The 19,124-nt window shown below is 32.7% G+C and overlaps 2 protein-coding genes and 1 pseudogene across 3 annotated transcripts; 1 reads left to right on the plus strand and 2 right to left on the minus strand.

Moving 5' to 3' along the window:
• Nucleotides 1-526: 526 nt before the first annotated feature.
• Nucleotides 527-3,864, minus strand: LOC105287861 (protein atonal homolog 1). Of its 2 annotated transcripts, XM_011353691.3 has the most exons (6): nucleotides 3,721-3,864; nucleotides 2,406-2,633; nucleotides 2,107-2,318; nucleotides 1,703-1,775; nucleotides 1,431-1,561; nucleotides 527-1,149 (listed from the first exon to the last, which is right to left on the minus strand). In XM_011353691.3, exons 1-6 carry the CDS (start codon nucleotides 3,721-3,723, stop codon nucleotides 819-821), a joined length of 978 nt encoding a protein of 325 aa, XP_011351993.1. In that variant the 5' UTR covers nucleotides 3,724-3,864; the 3' UTR covers nucleotides 527-818. The 2 variants fall into 2 exon arrangements, with proteins under 2 accessions (XP_011351993.1, XP_011351992.1); XM_011353690.3 differs by having other exon boundaries at nucleotides 1,431-1,775.
• A 25-nt stretch (nucleotides 3,865-3,889) lies between these two features.
• LOC113562477 lies at nucleotides 3,890-5,388 on the plus strand (annotated as a pseudogene).
• Nucleotides 5,389-8,910: 3,522 nt separating this feature from the next.
• On the minus strand, nucleotides 8,911-18,579 carry LOC105287857. Its single transcript, XM_026972061.1, has 16 exons — nucleotides 18,415-18,579; nucleotides 18,002-18,211; nucleotides 17,682-17,882; nucleotides 17,430-17,566; nucleotides 17,086-17,340; nucleotides 16,812-16,979; nucleotides 16,187-16,675; nucleotides 15,492-15,573; nucleotides 15,082-15,121; nucleotides 12,365-12,585; nucleotides 11,796-11,977; nucleotides 11,340-11,487; nucleotides 10,885-11,246; nucleotides 10,296-10,692; nucleotides 9,883-10,112; nucleotides 8,911-9,539 (listed from the first exon to the last, which is right to left on the minus strand). The coding sequence occupies exons 1-16, from the start codon at nucleotides 18,454-18,456 to the stop codon at nucleotides 9,212-9,214; spliced, it is 3,492 nt and encodes a 1,163-aa protein (XP_026827862.1). The 5' UTR covers nucleotides 18,457-18,579; the 3' UTR covers nucleotides 8,911-9,211.
• Nucleotides 18,580-19,124: the final 545 nt, after the last annotated feature.

Below are 19,124 nucleotides of genomic sequence, written 5' to 3' on the forward strand. Positions count from 1 at the left end.
ACTCTCGTACGGCAGCTCGTGCATTTCCGTCACAGAATCCGGTACACGAAATGAATATCAGTGTATTCCTCATTTGAAAACACTTTTGGCATTCTGATAGTAATTGCTAGTTGACACGACGATTGAAATCTAACAGCTACTGTTGTGAAAGTAACAATCATACTGAATCATTTCAACATAGTGAACATGAATACATGTGAATACACATAACATAAACATCTTCGACCTTCCAAATTCTACACTATGTTCCGTTGTTACTTATCTCATATTTCTTTTCAATATTGGTTTATAACTTTGTAATAAAGCATTTCTAAGCAAACTCGATATAAGAATTTTTTCTTATTTCCACTAGTAGAATATGCTCCCGCAGTTTGTCGGTTAAAACCCGGGACACCCTGTAGATATTAATTAAAATCATTGAAAGCCTATGAATATGATTTTTAACATCTAAAATATTTAAAAAATTAAAGTTATTCTGTAATCTAACGGGAATTTGCTAGATGTTAATATTTTTAAGAACCAATACTTTTTACAACAAAACGAAGTCTTTATTAAGTCAGTATTCGAATAATGCTACTCAACACAATAATAGATATGCATATACGATGTAATAGTATATCTAGCGTGAATTGAGAGAATCTTTAAAATTTGAATAATAAAAATAAAATTTTATATACATTAATTCAAGAATTAAATCACGGAATTAAGTTCAATTGCATACTGCATAATACTAGTTATTGTCAAATACAGCAGAAAAAAGAAATATTTATATTAAGTACGTATTTGAATGTAATCACGATAATGAATCTTTCCGCGTTTCACTTGCGATCTACACCACACAGATCGCCACGAAATCCCGAATTTGCCTCTTTCATAAAAGTAACTTTGACCCTTTTTCTAACAGGAACATTATGTGCAGGCGGTATTGGAGCCCTGCAGTCCCTCGAAGTCTGCTCTTCCTCCTCGCGTTCGATCTTGAATCTCTTCTGAGCGCAGTTTGCGACACCTGATCCCATTCCGTTCGTGACTGGCGCGTTACCAGTCAAGGACGAGGAAGATCCATTAGGAGTATTCGATGACACCTGCGGTGATTTCGGAAAACTCGGGGATCGGCCAGGCGCTAATGAACGTATGACACCGTTACTGGTGCTGGAAAAGATGAAATTAGATATCGAATTGCAGGAAAAACTGCAATGTGCTGTAGTCAAATCCTCAAAATCAATTTTAGATACTATTTTAGGTACTTCTCTGTTATAATTATTATTCTTTTACTTGAATAAAAAAGGATAATCTAAATGGCAAGGATAATTCTCAAATATCTAAACATTTATTAAACATGCAGTGCCTCTTCTTTAATATTATATGCTTATTTTTTGCAGGAATAAATAAAAAAGCCAAGATTTAATTTAGAGGATTTAATTTCGATTCACCTGTGAAAATTGCCTTGGGTAACTACGACGGAGGGAGTGACACAACGTTTTCCGGTAGATATGGCTGTGCTGAGTCCGCCCGGTGCGATCATCAGTAGATTGCTGTTACTTTTGTCACACGCCGCATGTCTCTGCATGGAATAATTAACACGAAAAACGTGAGAATTTTCGGAGGCATTCTGCTTTTCCTGTTTTAGAAGAGTCACGATCGGCTTCGCGTGGTACGTGACGGTATTTTGATTGTTCAAATGCGATTCGCACTTGATACGCACGTTGTGTTGCTGCATCCCGTTACGATCTTGATCCTTTTGCCACTCTAAAACGTTGCTTAACAATTTTATATATCTGCAAAACGTGATTGATCATTATTACTTCAAGATTAAATCACACACCCACACACACACACACACACACACACATTCAATGATTTTCTAATTTTATTATTATTAATATTGCTATAAAAATTTTTATTAAATATTTTCTATTTTTATTTAAATTTCTATTAATATTTGAAGACAGGCATCTATGCATGCAGTCTCGTATTTCTTCATTAGTGATTTTATTTTTAAAAAAAGCTTGAAAGATATCCGTGTAGTCTTCGCCTTTGCTTAGAATAATAATTATAAAAAATAGAATAAATTATAAAATGTCTGTCGTTACACATTACTAAAATTACCGTATCGCCATTCTTAATATCTCGTTCTTGGACAGTTTCTTGTCCGGCGGATGCGTTGGCACCAATTTACGAAGTTCGGCGAACGCACCGGTCACGTTCTGCTGTCTCCATCGTTCGCGACTATTAGTGAATAATTTTCTGATTCCTAAGCCTCCTGTGCGAGGTGTGGGTGATCCTGAATGACCATTGCCAGAAGAGGAGATGCCATCTAACTATGATGTCAAATATTAATTTTATATTAATCAAATATGTTAATCAAAAGGTATGAATTCAGAAATAAGGCTTCAAATTTTGCTCACGGAGCTAGAACGGTCGCGTCTCCTTTTGCTCTGATCGTCCTCCTCGTCAGTGTCATGGGAGTAAAATTCATCGGAAAGCGTGGCTTCCTCCTCAGTGTCCCTCGACGTCCCAGGAGAATCCCCGACTTCGTCCGGAAGCTCTCCTTCGCCTGATAATAACGATCCCGCCGGGGAACCATTTTCGGCCTCGGCAACTGCTATACTGCAGCCGCTGTACGTTAACATCGGCTACAATAATAATGAACAAGTGCAATAAAGATAAAGATTCTCTATCTTTCCGTTAGATATCTAAATTTACAAAAATTAAATCACAGCTCTTTTAAATTACAAAATTTTAAATATTCTGCACGCTCAGATATTAATATTTCACAACTTGTTATGATGAATACTTTCCTTAACAAAGTAATATTTTTTTAAGGAAATAGTATTAATTTTCCTATCATAAGTAACACAGAAAATAGAAAATAAATAAGCAAAAACATGTCTTTCGCCAATTATAAATTATTGCGTTTCTATTGTAACGTAATAAAATTGAATGTAACGTACAAATAATTGTTTTATGTTTACAATTTTGAAACAAAGTTAGAATTATATCAGTTTAAATGCAACTCTAAAGGCATATTACAGGCATAGGTTTATTGTTGGCTCACTGACGTGATTCTTATGAAAATTTATAAATAATATCTATGACAAATAATAAAAACAGATTTATTTTAGTAGATATAACGTATTTAAGTGACTTTTGTTGATCATCGCGGTATAATTAGCCTATATAGCGCTAACAGGAAGTTGATAATGCGTTTTCTTCAATTGTCCCTGACATTCAATAGATATGTGCCATCCTTCTTATCTTCTTGTCGACATTAGTCATTGCAGTTTGTCGCTTTGCACCTATTATTTATTATTTTATTTAAAATAAATACTGCTTGCGCGTTTATCTATCCGTTTCTTTTAACAATAACATCACAATAATTTTTTCAATTTATTTATTTGACAGTAAAAAGATTAATTCCCTTGATATGAATTATTTTTATAATTAATAATTATAATAATTATTAATTTTTTATCAGTAAAACATTTTATAAGTTTAATATACATTATGTTTCATTTTATTAACATTAAGTAATATCAAATGCTTTTATGTGTAATGACAAATGATCCACAAATAAAATACAATTTTTTAGATGCACGATTTGTCTATTTAAGGATTAATCACAACTTCACGTAACTGATGCAATCACACTATGAGCTCCACAACAATTAGAGAAAACTATTTAACATAATGCACAACACACGTGAAACAATCAAGACTTACCATGTTGCACGTAAAATAGCCAATACTATCACGAAATTAAATGACATCGAGAGAGAAAGACGTGACTCGAAGACTGAGATCTAACTCACATCGCGAACGTGGTGAAGAGTAACACTGATGTCGAAAGAGCCGATTTGACTAGTAGTGGGTCCAGGACACCCTCGGGTAAATGAATCTCGCGAGGGCGGAGCGCAGGCTTATGGGTGGAGCTCGTATCAGGTCCGTCCCATCCATGCAGCATCCAACATCCCTCTATCGATATTTGTCGCAGATCACATCTTCATGTATTCGGTGAAATAAAAAAATAGTTTATCTATTTCATCATATATTGATCTTATCTTAAATCTTAAGTCTGCATAAATAATCTTATTTAGAAAATATCGCAATGTAGCTTTTATTTTTTATTTTTTTATGCCGAATATTGAGGAGTATTTATACTAAATTCCAATGTAAAAAATAGAGCTTAATTAAGTCTTTACTTTTGCAATAAATAATTTATCTATGCAGAAAATTAATTATTTTCCAATTATTAATTGGAAATTTAGAAAAGCGAAGAATATATCAACATTCCAAACTTCTTTTTGCATTTAAGTTATATTTTTGTATCCATGATAGATTAGTTGGAGATGAAAAATAGTACCCACCACATGAGGGGACACGTGTTGGCAATCGAGGGTAATGCACGTGACTTTTATACGCCTTTTATTTTGAGATTAAGGTGTCGATATATCCCGAAGGGTCCGACACATTTTATTGATATTAAATATTTAATTTATATTTTAAAAAGAGTCTAATATATCGCACAAACGATTATTTTATACTCACAACAGTATGTTGTATAACAAAATGTACATAATTTATTTTCATTATACACTAGAAGTGTTTTACAGTACTTGAACTTTATTTTATTAATTAATTAAAACATTTACTATCTCTATTTTCGTGAACAAGCACAACTAATATTATTTTATTAATGTAATATTATTGTAATATATTTTGACAAACAATATTTATACTGCGTTTTAGATAGCAAACAAGTAGATGTTAACATTGTGAGCATATAATTGTCTAAGCCTCGTCTAATACCACAAATCTGTATGTTTCAGCTCGATACGGGCGCAAAGTAGAAGCAGCTGCAAGATTGTCCTTGTTATCTTGCACAGATACGCACATATATGCACATGTACGTACATGTGCGAAGAGAACGAATCTCTCTCCACCCTCTTCCTGCTTCGACTCATTACCATGTGTTTCGAAGATGCTTCCTGCGTCTCCACTAAAGAATAAAGCGTGTCAAGTCTCGCTGTCTATCTTATCGCTCTTGTTGGTCCAGCTATTGTCGTCGCAGCCAGAGGAAATTTTCGTTGCTCGCGATAAGTCGCATGAGTAACTTTTAGGGAAGCGATAAACACATTTCGCTAATAAATATTGTCACTGCGCATACTTACTGTAAATTATTTAACTATTAACGTTTACTTTTAATATGTTACGCGACCAAATATTTGAACTTTAAAATATCTAATAATCGTTACAATTGCCAATTGTTATTTTTAAATCATATTATAAACGTAGCACTCATTTTAGTCGAAACTTTATATATGCATAAATTTTATTTGTGATTACTTTATTTATAAAGAATGTATTAATTTAATTAAATAAAGAAAAATTATTAAATAAAGAATAAAATATTAAATAAAGAAAAATTGGTATTTATATAATTGAGCATATATAAATATATGCTCTTACTGATTATCATTGATTTTCTTTCAGATAATCATGACACTACCCAGAACCAGACCAGGTCCCACGCAGATTGGCTCGTAATAGCGCTCGAATGATCATCAAGAATGATACCGATCACCTAATCGGGCACCAACGATGACACCCGATGCATCCTACTGGAAAATCTGTAGCACCCTCCCGAGGTGTCACAATAAAACAACCGGTGGCCTATGGCCACTTGACGACAGGGGGTAGACACTCTCTCACCCTTAATGTATACTAAGCAGGGCTTTCGTTTTTTATGCTCCTCGAATCGCGGGGATCCGACTAATCGAAAGTTGATTGTTTGGGAAAAGTCTTCGTGAATGCACGCATCACCTATTTCATCTTCCACACATTTCCATGACAATATAATTATATAATATACTTCTGCCATTTATGTTGCAAACATTAATTTTATATCGTATTAAATAATAATAATTAATTGGTATATTCTCCGAATTATTACATTCGCTGAACATTAGCAATAATATATGCATTGTATGACGTTATATAACTAAATACCAGGAATAAAAAATATATATAGAAATTTCGAAAATAATTATTAAGCATTAACAAAAACAGTAATTTTTTACATATATATAAATATAAAGAAATAATTCTTTTTATATGATAAGTATCGATATTGAAAAAATTTGAAAAATAGTTCAGGCTGAGCCCTGTTATGAGAATCCATAAAAAGACCCCTTGGTGTACCATTGAATTTCATAGGGGATATTTTGTAGCGGTTTCCCACACAAGTTTGGTCACTCGCGATCTAATTTGTGCGTGCCAATGAATAAAAATAAGGTATTAATGTTGCCACAAGATGAATTCACGTGACTCTTATCGCGGTCTTTGGATCCGTGCCGATTCTCGGATAAGGATCCGAGGAATTATTAACATCAGCGATTCTAATCAAGAATGATATATATATCTATAATAAATTTGCTATAAATGCGTCAATGTTGCAGAGGCAATATAAGACCATTAGAATACTTGCTTGTATTTTTATGTAAATTTATTTAATTAGCATATCGATTTCATAAGCTGCAACAATCATAAATATTCGGATAATCGTGAATCTAATATATTTATTTCTAATACATTTGAATCGACGAAACATCGACACGATCCGTAAGAAAAATACGAAGATTAATCAGAAAACGGTGTAGCGTAACTGTTAATTAAGTGTCAGGGTAATCCTTTCCACTTTACGGCATCTTAAAAATGAATCTTCCGTCGATTTGTCCATTTAATCCCCGAGATTAATACCTCTTGCCGTTTCTGGACCCTCTGACAACTTGACCCTACGATTCTACGACCGTGAGGGCGCAAGAGAGTAACTAGTACGAGAGGGTTGATGGGCGGGGCATCCCTTATCAGCAGCGAACACTCGCGCAGCCTCCGTTTTCTCGTTTCAATAGCGTTTTGCTTGGAATCCCAGTGACACTTTCACTTGTATGAATGTCAGATAGTCATCTTAGAATATTATATTTTTGTTGCAATAATTCAAAATATATCAGATCATAACTGATTTAAAAATTCAATGTACATTATAATAATATCTTTCAGCTGTAATATAAATATTAAGATAAGAACAAGAAAGAAACATCAAAATTCTTTAAATCTTTTGATGAGTGCAAAATTTTCTTCACTCGGTGAGAGAGAAGGAAAATATATTAATATCATTTTCATATATCAATATTGTATGCCATTTTTACAATAACTTAGCTTTTGTTAGCAAAATACAAAAGTACAAATGATTTCCACGAGACGGGACAGAATCACCTCTCGAATGGGCTAAATCAGCATTTTGCTGGACACGTGTGAGTATTGATATCTTGCCGGGGTGTGTCGATAGGAGAGAGGCGTGTCGCTGGTTTTGCGCAGCGTCCCGTGAACGTCAACGCGCTCGAATGGAGCATCTCTGTGCTGCTGAGGGGTCGAGGGCGCGAAGGGTGAAATCAATTTTCGTTATCGCCGGCAACCAGCCGCCCTACGCTAATCCCATTATTAGTGTTTGTTTTCCACGTGTGGTCGCCTCCGTTGATATATCGATCATTGAAGGCGCGTACGTTATACGTGAAACATTTACAATTTAACATAATATGAACATTAAATTTCCATGTTACATAACGTTACGCAACGCTGCTACGATCACAGTGAGCTTGACACATAATGGATCTCAGAATCTCAAATCAGAATCAAATTGGTTTATTTGTACATGCATAGTTCAACAATTAATGCTTTACATATTAACAATTAATTGTATCGTCCATCATTAGCTTCGATAATTAATTACGCAGACGAATTCGTATCTCGTATCGGAAGCGCTATCTCACTCAGTATCACGACCTTGCATTGCCCGAAATGTATTCGCAAATCGCAAATAATCTTTAATTTAAAAGTATTTACAATAATCAGTAGCGATGACGCAGAATATATTATCTCAAACCAGTCTTGTATCACATCAATCACATGTGTAATAAAGATACAATCTTTAGACACATCTCATGACTAAATTGGAGTTTCATCTCCTAATCTCAGTATTGCAATTAAAACAGTCCACGTTCTAATAATTATTTAACGTAATATATACAATCGAAAAATTACCAAATGTCATTTTGATCACAGTTTCTTGACTAATTCGTGGTTTTATAAAGTAAATGAAATAGTTTTATATAATGGCATGTGTCTAAAAAAATCTGTTGTACGACAGGTGTATGATCACATTGCAAGAAATATAAAATTTTTTAAGGATATGCAAATATTGGAGCACATTTGTATATTTATTGCATAGAAGAATAAATTATACCGTATAATCAAATAATGGAAACTTGTTCTGTGCACCAAATTTTATGTACCATAAAAATTCTTGAAAAACATTTAATTATCGAATTAAAGTCGCTTAAATCAAGTTAATCTGATTTATACAGATATTAGTGCAGATATTTAAGAATATGAGAAACTCGCACATCCCTAAAAAATATAGTACTAAATACTATTAATGTATAAATGTGTGTGTGTGTGTGTATAAATACTGTATATCGGATAGTTGCACAACGAGCACATTCACAGTACATTCATTAAACAAGGATCTTAAATGCTTAAATTGAACTAGTTCGAATCAAATTTTACAAAACTTAAAAATAGGTATCTAGAATAGACAAGCCATAAGCTATATATAGAAAGTACCAAAATAGTAATTAATTATATTAGTTTTCCTAAATTAAAATTTTTTAAACATATATCTCATACAATATAATAGTATATAATATAATATATAAAAAAGGTATTAAAATATTTTATATTATATAGAAATACATGATATTAAACATGACAAATTCTTTAAAACGTTACTTTTTAAATGTTAAATTGTAAATAAGACACACTTACCGTATATTTTTCATATAAACCAGAATCTAATTATCTTCCTCAGTCAATTTTATTTTTAAAAGCACACAATTTTTATCTGCAATCAACATATTCTCAATACTTTAATTGTAGTCATCCGTTTTTGTAAATTACTTTTCCATAAACTATTTGCATTATAACAAATGCAAAAATATTAGCTATATTTCCTGATATTTATAGTTTATAAAAATATATTGAATTATTGATTTTTTAAATAATCTTTCCATTTCTATATATAACTTGGGATGACAGTTATGATATTCTTAATCAAGTAAACGTAAATATGAGAAAATACTATTGACAAAGAAATTTTCTATTGCAAAGCGAAGATAATGATCAATACAGGCACCATGAGGACACAAAAAGTGTAAAGTGCCGTACGTGGTTCGCATGTGGACATCACGATATACTCTTCGTTCCATTGCGTACTATTGTTACTTAGTGGCAACTCTAATACCGTTTTCTCGTTACTAAACATCTTAAATGGCAATGAGCATTCCTTCGTAGTATTCTTGCACGCATACACCGGATTCGAAGTATTATAGACAGTTTTTAAAAGATCAAATTGGACCCTCACGTAATTAGGTTGAACTTCATTCTCTGAATTGAATACAAAGAAGTAATATCCGTTTAAAGGTACTCTACAAACAAATTAAACAAAATACAATTAATAAAAAAGGACTTTCAGGATTAACAATAATAAATTGTAATCAATAAAAAATTTATATAATTCCAATTAAATGTAACATGCAGTTTTCACTCTTTATTAAGTAAAAACGCACGTTTATCATAGTAATTTAATAATATCGATATAACTTAATGGCATGTTCGCAATTATAAACTTTTATAGAATTTATTTAATAAATTAATATGTAGCAATAGTGTGTGAATATAAGAAAATAATTGACAATGAAAGAATTGTGAACATTTCTTGTTTATTTAAATAGAAGATTCAGTGTGTAATTAATAATTGTTTTTGCTTACCTATATGTCACGGCGTTGGCAAAAGAAGCTTTAGAATGCCGACTTTCCATTCCAGGTATACAATAATGATGTGGCGTTAGCGGTAAATTCAGAATGAGACCCTTACATTCTAGCAAACGTTCTTCAGAACTGCTAAATGAACTCCAGAATTCAGAATTACTTCTGTCGTTTAAAGTTGTTTCGTTGACGGTACCTCGATCTTCTGCAATACCGTCTGGATGCAACATACCCTGGAAAAGGTAAATGAGAAATTTACTTTAAGCACAATCTCGAATTAAAATAGTGACAGAATAAAATCGTTAAAATTACATATTTTATGCTATAATAAAATATAAGATATATATATATATATATATATATATATATATATATAAATAAGCAATAAGATAAAATAGGATATATAATAGATATACCTCTTCTAAAGGTGCATCGCCGTCATCTTCCTCCATTAGTTCGTCATGGAGCATCTTAAGAGTCAAATCTCTTCTTTTCCTTTGCTTATCTGTGCTTGATAATGTCTTGTTCATCGTTTCGTTTACTAATCTTTTTAACGCGTTATCTCGAGCAACGCCTCGTGCGTCAATCTCATCCATCAATTTTTGCAATATTTTTTTGCCACGATCTCCTAAAGAGCTGATCTTTTCCAGGACATCTTCAAATACCTCTGCGGAGCTTACTCGTTTTGTTTCAAATTCTTCTTGCTCTTTTATAGACTTTCGTGGTGTGCTGGATACATGTAAATGAAAATCACGAGAAGACATGGAATTCTTTTGGGTCTTAGATTTTTCTTGACTCTGTGACGAAGATTCTCTTTAAAAAATATATATATATATAATGTATATATATTTGTTAATAAGATGAATTGAAAACTTCAAATATATTAAAGAAGAACAAAGCTGATCATATCGTTAAGGTACCATTTAACTTTTCTTAATGGAAGAAAGCAACATCCATTATACAGAATACAATTATTAAAATATTAATTATTAGAAATTAACTCACTTTGCATTAGTTTTTGATGTCTCTTCACTTTGATTAAATCTGTCTATCATTTTGTTTGATTCTGGATTTTTAGGATTCGGTGTTCTAGCCGGTGGTTTATCGATATTGGTGATATCTTTGAAGACAGCTTCGTAATGATGATGCGGATTCTCTTTTTGTTTCTTCTTTGTGTCGAGAGTCTTGGCAAGGAGCTGGCTGAGTATATTCCGCATCGTTTGAGCATCCAACTCGTGACTGCCAAGCTGATGCGAATATCCAGGCAATGTAGAGGTGTTTAAACGAAGAGAGTGGCCTTCATGATGAAAGTACACATCCTGACCTGCACGTGTCATTTTTTCGGGTATGTTACTAGGATGTTCTGCCTGCGTACGACAATTAAAGCGTGGAACGTTGAAAACATGAATTTTATACTTCAAGATACTTCGAAATTATTTTTAAAGGAGAGAGAAGCATACTTGTGCACTGCCATTCATATCGAGAAATCCTTGTTCGTTAGCGATTTCAAGAAGCTCTTCAAGTTCCTCGCTGCTGTCATCTCCGATGAAGGCACACTCATGCAGATTTTTGTGTCCATGAATTATTGTTAAAGAAGCACCTGGCCATCTGCAAGTAATAATACATATTTGCTATGTAATTACATGCTATATAATTAATATGATCGCAAATATATACATATAGTTTGTACATTTCTGGTAATTATTAAATGCAGTTAAAATATCAAAGTAAATTTTTATCTGAAAATCTTTCATCGCTTCTAAATGTTCTATTATTAAAATCAATGTTTATTAAAATATAGAAAGATATAGATATATGTAATATTAATATGTATATAAAAGATTTTTACTCTACTTGCTATGTGTTAAAATTTAAAATTTGCATCATTATGCAAGTCGTCTTTTCTATAATTCTACCTTACACAAGTAGAAACGGTGACAACGCTGCCTCGCAGGAGGTAAAAACCCCAATATTCTTTCATATCATCTTCCATAATCAACTGTCTTATCATAGAAATAGGCACCGTTTCGTTTTGGACTACTGGCTCGGCGTCCATCAGATACGCGTTGAACGTGGTATTCGCTTTGATTACTTGACTCTGCAGATTGATTTATCATTGTTTTATCTTTTATCAGTGTAACATTTCGCAAGGAACATATGTTATTTCTAAAGAAATTATTTAATATATTGTTTATATATTATGCAAAAATAGTATGTGATTGCTGCATACACATTGCAAGCGAAATCTTAAAAAAAAATATGAAATTTAAAAATAAAGAAAATTGTAATAATTATTTTAAAGGTTTAAATCAACTACGAATTCATTACATTAACTATTACTATAATTTTATATGGTATAATATATATAATTGCAATAACATTAAAAAATTATGTGTATATGCTTCCAAAAAATTAATTCTTTACGTACAACTTTCAAGAAAAGCATAATTATCAAAAAGAAAATATTAATAGCAAATTATCTTACTTGACACCAAACGGTGGATACTTTGGCATCAATTAGCCTTTGGTCCGATATTGTTAATGGATATACCTGCTCAGAATACACACGATATCGTAAATACAGTGGCGCAGTAACGAGTATGGACGGCAGAAGCATTCCCAGCAAACATAGTCGCATCAATCTCAAAGGTATCTTATAATTTGATTTTCGTGACTGCCAATCTCGTGGGCGGGTAGCATAATTTTCTGCAAGATTGATTAAAACACAAATATTTCTAACTCTTGACATATTCTAAATGAAATTTATTCCATTTTTCTCAATTAACAATATTATTTTTGTCGGTATATATAATATATTTTATACATTTTATCTATAAGTATTGATCTCCGAGATCAACTTTCGGATGTATAATCGGGTCTATCATTTCTTATTTGTAGACATCAATAAAAGTTGCTTATGTTGTACTAAAAACGATACTTTCTTGATGAAAAACTTATAAGTATTAAATAAGTACTTATGATATGAAGCAGAAATTGTGAATTAGTTTCTCTTTGTTCTTCATCATCGTTGTTAATAATATTTGCAATTTTCGTTATATCAAGTCTGTAATTGTTGGCGATCTATATCAAGCCTCGTAATTAAGAATAAACTTCTAATTAAGCTTATCGATTTTTTCGAAGCGGAATCTAGCACATGTAGAAGATACAGTACTTTATCATTTATTATCTCTAATAAACAGTGCAATATACGCCCCTGCTTACACGTATAATGTACACGTACACGCGTAATGTCGAAAAACACTGGAAAGTTTCTTGAATCTTCTGTATCTTCATTAAAGCCCGAAATGTAAGCTTTGTTTTATGGGATTCTTATACTACACCGATATGCGAATCTCCGAGTTTGAAGAAAGGTTTATAATCGCAGTAATAACGCGACCAATAACACGCAATAAAACACTCTGTCTGCATCGTAATGATTCTACGTAATGATACCGCAAATCAATTTTTCTCTTTCTTATCTAACGAAAATTTATTATCGAGAGTGAAAGAGATTCCTGAACTCTGCACTTTAATCAGATCCCGGAAATTTGTGAGATCATTGGATGTAATATATACTGTTTATGCAAGTTTCCTCGTATTTTCCACAAGATGAAACTAATTTATTAATGTATACATATGTCATCGTAATCGATGGTTCAAATGAATATATTATTAATTAATCGGAACGATTAACTCTGGCACGTGTTACGTGTCTGGCAAGGTGTTTACCATACTTGTAGTGGTAAATCACTGAAAAGTTTACTTAAAGAATTTCTGCAGTCGACTATTATCTATTCAAAGGAAGACACGTGTAGAAACAACGCAGAATATTGTACGCAGCGACTTTGTAGGAAAATGTAAACGAACGTTAAATGCCAAGTCGGATGATCAATGGGTCATCAGTCTCACCTTTGGTCCTTTGTGCACTAGCGAAATGATGACCCAATAATTTACGGAATGATGCTCTTAAGATAACTTATCACATATCGCATTGATAAGTCTCTTTTTTTCTATAAGACGCTGTTAGATAAGGAGATCATTATTTACCCAGACGATGCTTGTACACAGGCGAAGCATGAAAATTAAACAGCTTGCGATAAAAAACTTCTATCGTTACCGAGAATTTTGTGAAAACAAAAATGATTCTTAATTACACCAAACGCGTACAATTATTTTTATGTGTTAACCCACTGAGCGGTCCAAGATCCCACACACAATATATTTTGTAGCAATATTGTATATATTATAAAAAAATAATTCTAATATTAATACACAAATCTTTTGAAATTTAAATTTATCTTAAAATATCTAATTTTTAATAATGTTAGCTTCCTTTCAAGAAAAATCATATTGGTCAACTTGCATTTTTTTCCAAGGATTCAACAAATAAATATTGAATTTTAAGAAATTATAGAAAACTCTTTACAAAGTACATTTGAACAGAAAAGTAGCTCTGTGCTTTGTCTCAAACTATAATCACAGGAGAAAACGTAAATTAAGTTATGAAATATATTGTCTATAATTCTAATATAAAACAATGAGTATTGCGTTCTTGGCATCTCGCATACTTTTGCTTTGTTTACGGGAAGAAAGATTCACCCACGCGTAGAAGCATATAACACGTGCTACTGAAATCGCAATAGTCGGCCAAGTCAGCGACTTAAAAATAAAACCAATCTGCCTGACGAAAGCAACTTACGCATCGCTACCATTAAATGATTAAATGAGCTACATTAAAGAAGAATGCACGATTATGAAGTGAATGTGCCGCCTTTTTTAAGCCGACCTTTTCTCTACACAGTACATCTAATTGTTGCTAAAAGGTGCAGAAAAATACCTCTGTATCATTTGAAAGCGTTACAAATTATATCTTTGCTGCTTTGTTGGTTTATATTACAATCTTAGAGAATATTTTATATTTCTACCTTTTAATTAATTAAGGATACAAATTACACAAATAAAATAAAAAAGCATATATTTATTAAGCTTTTTCTCCGAAAAGGATTATTACATATTATTCCTGCAAAGTTCAAGTTAATAAAGAATATTATCGCCGTTAAAATGAAAAATAAATAAAACGTTACGTTGCATTTATGCATAGTGACAATCGCTCTCTGTATCGCTTTCATGCTTGCGCTATCGATTCGATTAATAGCAAAAATATATTATAATAACGATAAAATAATCAATGAAGATTCCTACCAAATGTATCTATTCTCAAAGGTGTCGTTGACATTTTCCTCTAAAAATCCCGACATAAACGTGCTCACTCTGGGATTCGAGGAGTTCAGCACTTTGTTCTTTCTTCTCGAGGTAGACGTATAAATAAAACTTTTCTAAAGCACACTGTCCGTTATGAATTATATTACGTAATATCGAATCACTCGTAAATGACAATGTTAATCACGCTTTAACTCATTATTAAGTATCACATCAAGCATTAAGCGTGAATTAATATATCCAATGCAAATTTTAACTTTGCAACACATATAAACAGCTGCTTCACTATTTTTTTTTATTACTTTCGCGCACTAATTTATACTCTGATTAAAATGAAAAAAGTTTTACAAGGCACGTTAACTTAAAAACGTCGTCACATATGCTAATCACACGTCTGGCGTCGTATAATTAAGTAAACCGCGTGATGCGTATCGGTCGCCGTCAACAGATCGACTGAATCTACCAACGAACATACTATGTTTTATATATTAACGCCTTATCGCACTTCAATACGTGCGACTCGGGAAATCTCCGATCAGTTTATTTGTACAGGCTGCCTTTAACGCATGCTTTAACGCTCCCTTTAAAACATCGCGATCATCACGTTGGTCTGATCGTTGTCTACGTCGTCTTCGGAGCAACGTACTCGCTTCTCAAAATATATTTCGGAATCTTAATCACTAATTTCCACCTCCTTCTCTCCGATCGTCTCGGAAATCTTGCTACGGACTGCGGATAAACAAGTCAGCAATCTCGTCGCACGATAAAAGCGGTAAAGACAGCGCATTTAGATAGCAAAACTAATCGCAGCTAATTAAAAGCAAACAATGAATCTAATGTTTCGTTTGAATATTTTATTTACAGGGGAAATATTATCTTGGCCTGCATTCAATGATTCAACATTCAGTTCAAAATTTTATACGCAAAAAAGATATATTTTATGATTCAAAGACATAATTAAAATACATAGTAAGATACTTATATATATGTACATCTCGCTCTATTTGTACTAATTGTTTAAGTGTAGCTAATTAATTGCAACGTTACAATAAAATAATACATCACTTAGGATGGAAGTGGCCCTTACTATTTTTGCGATTTCTGCGCTTTTTCTCCCCTCCGTCGTTTATTCAACGGATTTCGAGGATCGTAGATCTCGAACCAATCGTCGTCCTTCGTGCTAGCGTCCTTGGCGAGCACCGGCGCTTTCTCCTCGCAGTGGAGAGTGTGAGCCATCCAGGATTCGTCAGACGGATCGTCATCCTCCTCCTCGGTATCCTTCGACGTTTCCTTGCTATCAGATTGCGAGCTATCGTCTTTCTTATGCTCCTTGGCATTTTGGAGTTTGTACTTGAATTTGCTCAACAGTTCCATCGTGAGGGCCTCGCGCGTTTTACCTTTCTTAGGCAATTTCGCCTTCGCTTCCTTGTATTTCTCTCGATTCTCTATGTACTCCTTCATTACCTCGTTCTTACTTTCTTCCTTCTTGACCTGTTGCTTTTCCTCCACCTCCTTTGCTCTCTTCTCCCTTCGTATGCTGTGCTTCAGATCGCGTATTTCTTTTCGGATCTCCTCGCTAGATATGAAATTGCACTAGTTACTTTAAATGCATACAATTGGTCTGGCCATATATATTTCATATATAATATTAAAGATTTATATTATAAAATAATATAAAATATTATAAAAATTATTAAAATAATATTACATACGCTTTTCTCTTTCGCTCCTCGTCTCGATCTTTCCCCAAATAATATGTCTCAATTTCCACATCTTCGTTTGCATCGTTGTCTTTTATTTTATCATTCTCGTCCTTCATTTCCTTCAGCTGCGTTTTTTTAGTATCCTTCAATTTACTTTTGATTCTGTCCTTCATAGCTCTATAATTATGATTATTTCCATGTTATTATAACAATTCTATATAATTAAAATATTTGTATTTATATAATTAAAATACTACATTTATTTTCTCTACAAGTAACTTACTCTTTCTCTTTTGCCAGAGCAGCCATCTCTTCTGGAGTGCGCGTTTCATCGTCGCTCTCCCAATCGCTGCTCCGATCCTCCTTGAGCTTCTTCCTCGGTGGCTCGGCTGGCTCAATCACCGGTTGTGCACTTAACTTTGGATCAGACAAACAATCGTGCGCCGATTTTCCCTTGCCGGTAAATTGTCTGTTCAAAACTGACGATTCCTCTTCATCTTCCTCAGCTTCCTCGCCGAATGACAATAATTTGAAATTCCTAATATAATTAATATTCACAAATGAATATAAAAGAGGCAGACATTATTATCATATATTATTTAACGAATGACTTTATGATTATCTTACTTCACACCACTTTTCTTATTCTTCTTGCTGTCCTTGTCGTCTTTTCTCTCAGACACTGTCCTTGGCACAATATCCTGGAAAGGATTATTTAACACCTCCGTTTTCAAGACTTTTTGCGGGTATTGAGGTCTCTCATTCTGAAATTAAATATATTGATTAAAATTTTCATGTATAATATTATTCCTTTATAACACAAAATTATACGTTTTGCGTATCTTTTACATAAAAATAGGAAATATATTAAATATTTACCTCATCTACAAGGGCTTCTTCCAATTTCAGCATATTGTAAATTGTTTCTCCAGTGATTTTGCCAAAGACAGTATGCTTATTCTGCAATTCCGGTGTCGGGCCGAGGGTAAAAAAAAATTGGGAACCGTTATCGTCCTTGCCAGCATTGGCCATGGCGAGCAAGCCTCTCCGACAAAAGCGTAATCTTGTGTGAAATTCATCCTGCAAATAAATAAGGATCACTATTACGTAAAACAGGAGTACAGAAAAATTCAAACTGCCAACAATTAAATATTTATATATCTCAATAAAATTAAAAACTTGAAATCAGAAATGTTTACCTTGAAAGGATGTCCATACACGCTTTCACCGCCTTCTCCTGTTCCCGTCGGATCTCCACCCTGCACTATGAAGCCCTTTACAACTCGGTGAAATATCGTATCGTTGTAATAGCCCTCCATACAAAGTTGTATGAAGTTTCTGCAAGCTTTGGGAGCTTCTTTCGTCCACAATTCTAGATCTATATCACCGACTGTCGTTTTCAGTAGCACCTGTTTAGCAGAATGTAGGAATATGAATTAGAATATATATAAACGTTTTAATTGCTCCGTACTAAATGTAATCTATAATAATCTGTAATAAATTCGAAGGAGATAAAGTATTTCATATTTTATATTACATATTGTGCTAACCTAAAATTTAATAAAGCTTTTATAAAGCTTTACTCAGAATATAGGATAATAATTTTACTCACTTTGCCCGTCGTGGGTGGCTCTTGTATATAAATGTTACTCATGTTTATACGATTTTTCTCTTCTTCTTGTGATTATAGTTTTATATTGTTAATCATATGTGCAATGCAATATACTGCGTATACACTGATCAAATCACCAAACTTCCCAGCAGATGGCAGCTGCTTCTAGCGAATCAGCTGTTCTTCATAAACGCAGCTACTTGATTTTTTAATTGATGTTATAAACAGTTGATCGATTTTCTGTAAATAATAATATAAAATACAATAATTAGCAATAATATAACAATAATTTTAAACTAACGATGTTTTGCGTTACGCATATATTTGTTAATTAAATTTTTTAATATGTTTCTTCAGAGAAATTTTACAACAATTACATGTATAATTTATTTCTTCATTATTTAAAAGCTAAGGTTTCATTGTAACGAAAGGATTATATTTAAAACCCTATTTCATGCATGCAAGTGAAGGCCTTTTCGTATTGATAAAACATGCATGGTATCCAAGAAGCTTAGTTCTACTAGTTCGTTCTTACTTAAGAACTTTTAAGAGAAAGTGAACAGCAGCAATCTTATAACTGTAATTTAAATATATTATCCATAAATTTATAATTACAAATAAACTTACGAGATCTTACAAAAATGTCGCAAAGTGATTAATTAAGCACAAATTTATGTACAAAATGATAAACAGTGATTTTAATAGGACTG

This window comes from Ooceraea biroi, chromosome 8 (genome assembly GCF_003672135.1).
Source record: "Ooceraea biroi isolate clonal line C1 chromosome 8, Obir_v5.4, whole genome shotgun sequence".
In the NCBI taxonomy this organism is placed as follows: Eukaryota; Metazoa; Arthropoda; class Insecta; order Hymenoptera; family Formicidae; genus Ooceraea; species Ooceraea biroi.

Bases quoted from the DNA above. Each gene is read 5' to 3' on its own strand.
- LOC105287861 (XM_011353690.3), bottom strand. The intron at 2,319-2,405 runs GTGAGCAAAATT...TTGACATCATAG, and splicing joins GACGCGACCGTTCTAGCTCC to TTAGATGGCATCTCCTCTTC. The intron at 1,776-2,106 runs GTAATTTTAGTA...CACGTTTTGCAG, and splicing joins ATATTAAGAATGGCGATACG to ATATATAAAATTGTTAAGCA.
- LOC105287857 (XM_026972061.1), bottom strand. From the start codon at position 18,456: ATGAGTAACATTTATATACAAGAGCCACCCACGACGGGCAAA. The intron at 18,212-18,414 runs GTGAGTAAAATT...TCTGCTAAACAG, and splicing joins AGCCACCCACGACGGGCAAA to GTGCTACTGAAAACGACAGT. The intron at 11,978-12,364 runs GTAAGATAATTT...ATCAATCTGCAG, and splicing joins TATCCACCGTTTGGTGTCAA to AGTCAAGTAATCAAAGCGAA.